The 6,994-nt window shown below is 46.4% G+C and overlaps 1 protein-coding gene across 1 annotated transcript in view; it reads right to left on the bottom strand.

Moving 5' to 3' along the window:
- Positions 1-6,557, bottom strand: part of LOC103736867 (cholesterol side-chain cleavage enzyme, mitochondrial) — a 15,707-nt gene extending 9,150 nt beyond the window's left edge. Inside the window, exons 1-2 of the mRNA XM_008836489.3 lie at positions 6,280-6,557; positions 1,731-1,886 (exon numbers count right to left, since the gene is read on the bottom strand). Of these exons, the coding sequence (XP_008834711.1) occupies positions 1,731-1,886; positions 6,280-6,548 (425 nt within the window). The 5' untranslated portion in view covers positions 6,549-6,557. The remainder of the gene's footprint in view (positions 1-1,730; positions 1,887-6,279) is intronic.
- Between the last annotated feature and the right edge of the window lie 437 nt (positions 6,558-6,994).

The following is a 6,994-nucleotide window of genomic DNA, read 5'->3' on the forward strand; positions in this document are numbered from 1 at the left end:
AATAATAATAATAAAAGAAAAGAATGTTCTGTGTTATAAACGCATGGCCCTAGCCTACCTTGTTATAACACACCCTTCCTCCCCACTCAGAGAACCCCCAGCCTGATCCCTTGTTCTTTTTGTGTATGGTTTTACCCAACCTGCATTTACTCCTAAAAGATATTTTTAAAATATATATGTGGGACTAGAGAAATGGCTCAGGGGCTAAGCGTGCTGGCTGCTCTTGCAAAGGACCCTGGTTCTGTTCCCAGCACCCACCTGTTGGCTAACAGCCATCCATAACTCAAGTTCCAAGGGATCTGATGCCCTCTTCTGGCCTCCACAGGCACTGTGTACACACGGTGCTCTTGCATACATGCAAAACACTTATACACATAAACTTTCTTTAAAATGTGTACTTATACCGGGCGTGGTGGTGCACGCCTTTAATCCCAGCACTTAGGAGGCAGAGGCAGGCGGATCTCTGTGAGTTCAAGGCCAGCCTGGTCTACATAGTGAGTTCCAGGACAGCTGGGGCTACAGGGAGACCCTGTCTCAAAAAGACCAAATAAATAAAATAATAAAATAAAATAAGTGTACTTATTTTGGGACTGGAGAGTTGGCTCAGCAGTTAAGAGCACTGGCTGCTCTTGCAGAGGACCTGGGTTTGATTCCCAGCACCCACATGGTGGCTAACAACCATCCTAATTCCAGTTCCAGGGAATCCAACACCCTTTTCTGACATCCACAGGCATTGCATGACACAGGTGCACCTACCTACATACAGGCAATACACTCATACATATGAAAATAATAAATTTTTTTTGTCTTTTTGAGATAGGGTCTCCCTGTAGCCCTAGCTGTCCTGGAACTCACTATGTAGACCAGGCTGGCCTTGAACTCACAGAGATCCGCCTGCCTCTGCCTCCCAAGTGCTGGGACTACAGGCGTGTGCCACCATGCCCAGCTATATTTTTTAAATGTGTACTTATTTTAAGCTTTTAAAAACAAGTGTCAGCTTTAGGGGACTTGCTTTCTCCTCTGTTTGCCATTTCCAAACAGTTCTGTTGTGGGACCTGAGTCCATGCACCATGACAGGTGTCTGCCCTCTTTGTCCACTCACCCTACTCTTGATCAACTGGAAGTTTTCCTGGTTCTTGCTATCATAGACAACACCAGGGCAAGCATTTCCATGTCCCCTGAGGCAATATTCTGCAGCAACATATATTCCTACAGTGCTATGTAGATAGTCAGTTTCTAAAGATAATGTTCAGCCACTGACTACACAGAGGCCTGGTTTTCACTCCCACCATAATGGATGAGAGCTCCACATGCTCCAAGGCCTCACCAATCCTTTATCTTGTCACATTTAAATGTTTCAATGAGAAATTTGATAAAAACCAGTTATCTACTACATTTCAACACACTGCCCCTTCAGGCTCTGGTAGGACCCCACTCTATCCACTGCTGAACTGTCAGTACCTGGCACAAGACCTGGTACACATCAAGTGTCTGGTAAGGTGGTACTTCGTGATTGAAGCAATAAGTGAGAATTTTGCAAGGTCCTTCATTATTCGTGAAGACCCTCAACCTGACATTTCCCTGGAGACTGACAGGGCAGTTCTCTACCACCATCATTGCCATTGCTCACCTTATGGAGGTAGGAGGATGAGAGGAACCAACTTTTTCTTCTCCTCTGCTTCCTGCCACCTCCCTCTAGCCACACACCCTCAGGTGGGCTCAGGACTTACTTAAACAGGACCCCGATGGGTCTCTGGTAATACTGGTGATAGGCAACCCAGGGGGGGATGAGGTATCGTTCCGGGCTGGGACCCTCATGTGAAAAGAGCAACGCTGCATCTTCAGGGTCCATGATGTAAACTGACTCCAGGTTGCCAAGCTTCTCTCTAGAGGAGTGAGAGAGGAGCTGATGTTGGAGCTGAGACAGCCATGAGAACCCTGGGCAGCCAAGTCTCTCCTCACAATGGATACTGAAGAGTTCTGGCTGGGACATGAGGCACAGTCCTTCACCTCATTGAGCCTTGGTCTTCTGTCTACGAACTGAAGATGGATCTAGCACCTGTTTCATGGGACTATGGAAGAACAAAGTATGACACACATATCTGTGACCATTGTGATTCATTCTGAGGGACAGTTTCATGGTCACTATGTTATGTAACACAGCACACCCCCAGGACCAGCCCTACCCCCAACCCAAACTGTCCACTCATGATCAAGTGTCTGTCTCACACTGGCTCTTCCTGTCCTGCTGGGCTCAGAGCCATGGCTCACTTCCGTGTCACCCTGCAGTGAACACCATATAATTTCCATGCTCCAGTCAGCCTGGCCCTTCTAGGATTGAGATTCAGGAATGGTAGCCCTGCCCCAAGAGTCAGACAGGGCCTTCTTTCAGTGCTATTTAAGTGAAATTGCTGGGCTGGAGAGATGGCTCCTCAGGTAAGAGCACATACTGCTCTTGAAAATGACCCCAGTTCAGTTCCCAGTACCTACACTGGGTGGATCTAAGGAATCTAACGCCTTCTTCTGGCCTCTAAGGATAACTACACTCATGTGCACATAACCTCACACAGACACATATACACACATACAAGTAACTAAAAATTAAAAATTTTTAAAGCACTTTTTAAAAATTTATTATCTTGGCTGGGTGTGGTGGTGCACGCCTTTAGTCCCAGCACTCGGGAGGCAGAGGCAGGCAGATCTCCGTGAGTTCAAGGCCAGCCTGGTCTACATAGTGAGTTTCAGGACAGCTGAGGCTACAGGGAGACCCTGTCCCAAAAAGACCAAAAAAAAATTTTTTTTATCTTTATTTTACGTGTATGTGTGTACTGCCTGCATGTAGGTAAGTGCACCTGTGTTGTGCAGTGCCCCCAGAGAACAGAAGAGGCTGTCAGATCCCCTGGGACTGGAGTTACAGATGGTTGTTAGCTGCCATGTGGGTGCTGGGATTTGGACCTGGGTCTTCTGTAAGAACAGTCAGCGTTCTTAAATGCTGAGCCATCTCTCCAGCCCCTTTGACACCCTTTGAAAAAAAAAAAAAACTAAGCTAAAACCACAGTAAAACAACAGGCTCCAGGAAAGTGTGCAGAAAGCAGGTGACAGATTCTTTGTAGTTACACTCTGATGACACACAAGCGTATGTATGACATTTCAAAAGAAGGGATTCCAGGAGAGATATGAAGGTGAATGACCAGATGAAAACAAGAGGAGATGACTGGTCTGAAAGCAGAGGACAGTGGTCCAGGAGAAGCCAGCCTTACACATACCTTGATGTTAGAAACTAACTCCCAGAACTTTGAGGCAAACAAACTTGTGTGTGTAAGCACATACACCTCCCAAAAAACCTACTACAGGGAAGCCTTGCTTCTTGCTTACATCTGCCTTTTGCCCAAGATTAAAGATATATTTTAAGGAAAAATATCATATAAATATACAAACACAAGCCAAATGTTCTCCCCGCCTCTTTAGCGCCCCTCCCCTTTTCTCTCCTTCCCCCTCCCTTCCTCCCTCCCTCTCACTCTCTATCTCTAGCTGTCCCTCCTCTCTCTCTCATCTCTCTCCTTCACGACCCTTTCCTTCCTCCCTCTGTCCTTCCTCTTTATTGGTGTCTCTCTCCTACTTTTCTCCTTTTCTCATTCCTCTTAATCTCTCTCCCTCCTTATCTGTCTACTGCTGTCCTTCCATTCTCTCATTTCTCTGTCTCAAGCTCTCTCTTTCCTCCTTCTCCCCTTCTTCCTCCCCTCCTCCCACCCCTCTCCGCTCCCTCATTGCTTTCACCACTGAGCTGAAGGCTGGATCTACCGTTCCCAAGCCATGACCTTCCTTGACTCTTCAGGGCCTCTCAGAATGCCACCCCCCCACCCCTTCAGTGTTTTTCCAGCTTCCACTTCCAGCCTTGTATCTGTACAGCTTACAAGTCCTTGAAATGCCATTAGCATTATCAATCCCATTTCTGAGACTCTAGCCCAAGGCAGTGATCTGACATCAGAAGCTTGCCTGAAAGACAGATGCTCATCAGAACATTGTGGCAAAGAGCAAAAACCCTGCGATGTGGTTCAATGCTCTCTTTAAGGACTGTCTGCAAAACATGGCTATCCATACCATTTAAAATTATCTTGAAGAGAGAAGAAGAAAAAGATTTCAATGTGTTGTGGGACAACTCTACAGGACATATATAACAGTTGTATTCTTAGTGGTACTCAAGTATCCTCCAAGTTAAGAGTGGATGTGATTTCAATCATTACTTTGTGTTTCCCTGGGGTTTCTCAACTGCTCTATAAAGAATGAAAACAAGCTTCCATAGTGGAAGGGGGCACGAAGGTTATATTTTAAATTCCTCCATTTTTTTCAGTTTACTGCTTCCAGACTATAAATTGTCACATAATCCTGACACACAGAACCAGACGTCATACAACTTGATTTCCAGTCCTGGATTAGCCTTGATGAGTTTTGACTTTGGTAAGACCTTTCTTTTCCCTGGACCTCAAGAAATGGAGGTGATAACACCATAAAACAATAGGATTGAGGTAATAGCACCAACTACAAGGGCACAGACAATGCACAGAGGAAAGTAACTAAGAAAATAGCTCATAAAATAAGCTGTTCTAACTGGAAGAGCTAGAAATTGGGAGGAAGGGGGGTGGGTAACTAAGGATGCACATGGAGGGAGGGTGGGACACGGGCACTGAGGGACCAAGGAATGAGAGGCGGAAGAAGGCCTGTCATGGTGACTTGGGGATCCCTGCCTCCAAACAACTATTTTTAAATGGTGATTTTTAGCCAGGTGTGGTGATATATAACTGTAATCCCAACACTTAAGAGGCTGAAGCAGGTGAACTGAAGCAGGCCTCTGTGAATTAGAGGCCTATCTGGGCTGCATAGTGAGTTCCAGATCACAAACTAATTAATTAATTAAAATGGCGGCTAGGGAATTGGCTCAGCTGGTAAAGTGTTTCCAAGCACAATGACCTGAGTTCAGCTCTTCCAGAATCCACTTTAAGAAATCAGGTGTGGCAATATGACTGTGATCCCAGCACTAGGGAAGTTTAGGCAAAAGGAGCCCTCAGGCTTGCTAGCCAGCTAGTCTAGCTAATCAGTGAACTCTAGGCAAATGTGAGACCCTGCCTCAAAAATTACAGCAAATGAGGTCGGAGAGATGGCTCAGCAGTTAAGAACTGTGGCTGCTCTTGCAGAAGACCCAGGTTCCATCTCCAGCACCCACATAGTGGCTAACAACTGTCCATAACTCCAGTTCCAGGGGAGTTTGATACATTCTTCTGACCTCCATGGGCATTGCATGACACGAATGCACTTACATACATGCAGGCAATACATTCATATACATAAAAATAACAAAATAATTTTTTAAATTACGATGGAGAGCAATTAAGATAGCTGTTGTCTTCTACTAGCTTCTGTGCTCATGTGTACCTACCAAACACACACACACACACACACACACACACACACACACATACAACACACGCACACGCACACAAAAATAAAAATGGCAGTTTTGACTTCAAAAGGATGGTAGAAGAGGGAAGAAGATCGAACATAGTCAAGGCTGATTCATACGACCACCCGCTCCTTAAACCAGCCAACATGGTACATCTAAACCTTTCCTCATAACAACCTTCCTTAAAGATTATTTGAGTTGATACAGATCCTTTCATTTAAGATAAAATATAGTACCCCTTCAGGACACCCCTCCATCCCAGAACCTCCCATCTCTCAAAGTGGCTCCTAGAGAAAAACTCAGAAATACCCTACAGACTTTTGACCACACGTGCTGTTAAGCCAGGACAAACCACAAACCCTAAAGTTTCAGAAGCCAAATTCTGCAAGGTCTTTCCTTCTAACAGAAACCAACCAAATGTTTGTAAAACAAAACCAGCTACTCCAAAGTCACAAAGGGCCTGGAGCTGAGGTGGGTACCCCTGCCGGATAGGGACCTAGCCAGTAGCCAGGTTGCCTAAGATTCTGTCTCCTTCCCTAATGGTAGAAATTGAAAACTGGCCTTCCAGGGTGATTGGAGGATAATGGGTGAAGGGAGGCACTGGGGTCCTGTTTGCTCCTGTTACCCTCCCTCCAGGAAGTATGAATGTAGAAAACTGAAGCCTGGGGTCAGGAACCAAGAGGGCCTTTCCCTTCTACCACTAGTCCCAGCTTGGGAGAAATGAAGTCAGAAGTCAGACAAGAACATCTGAGGAACAATGGGCACAGCAGGGCTGCCTGTGCCTCTCCCCTCATGCCTGCCTCTGCCCCTGACAGGCTCACCTGTAAATGAGGCCGTACTTCTGGAAGTTCTTCATGTGATGATAATGGACTCGGTATGTGCCATTCTCCCTCCAGAAACGGTACAGGTTTAGCCAACCATTGTCACCAGGGGAAGGTATCTCATTGAAGGGACGAGGACTGTGAGTGGAGATGCTAGCTCCCCCTCCAGCGGCCAGCCTGGGATACACTGAGCCCTGCCAGGTAGGGCTCAAGAAAGGCTGGCTGCGTTTGACCAGCATTGAGCGCAGGGGAAGTCCCTTGGCCAGCATACTGTCCCCACAGCTTCTTGGTCTTGCTCAACTGCAGCAGAGCCTGCCAGAGTAGCTCTGCTCCTAAAGCCCAGGGCCACACTTATAATCACTCGCTCAAGGTTAAAAGAGAAGCTGCTGAAGCACTGGACCTCCCTCTTCCTCATGAGGGCTGGACCCACATAGTCCCTCCCAGACTCTGTCCTCGGTGCCTGGCCTCTCGGTTCCTGCGATCATTGCTCATGTTTCAACCTGAGCTGGGGCCTTCTGTCAGCCCCTAGATGGGGTTCAGGTGCTCAAAGACATCCTTTAAGATGAGAGGTAGCCTAGGATTACAGGACAGGAGGGGCTGACCACTGGCCAGCTTTGAAAGAGTAAACATTTTCCTTGTGGCTCTATTACTTACAAATGGGTGATTATAAATTATTTTTGTACACTTCCCTGATTTTAAAATCTTTATTACTATT

Source organism: Nannospalax galili, unplaced genomic scaffold (assembly GCF_000622305.1).
Source record: "Nannospalax galili isolate Female #2095 unplaced genomic scaffold, S.galili_v1.0 scaffold54, whole genome shotgun sequence".
In the NCBI taxonomy this organism is placed as follows: Eukaryota; Metazoa; Chordata; class Mammalia; order Rodentia; family Spalacidae; genus Nannospalax; species Nannospalax galili.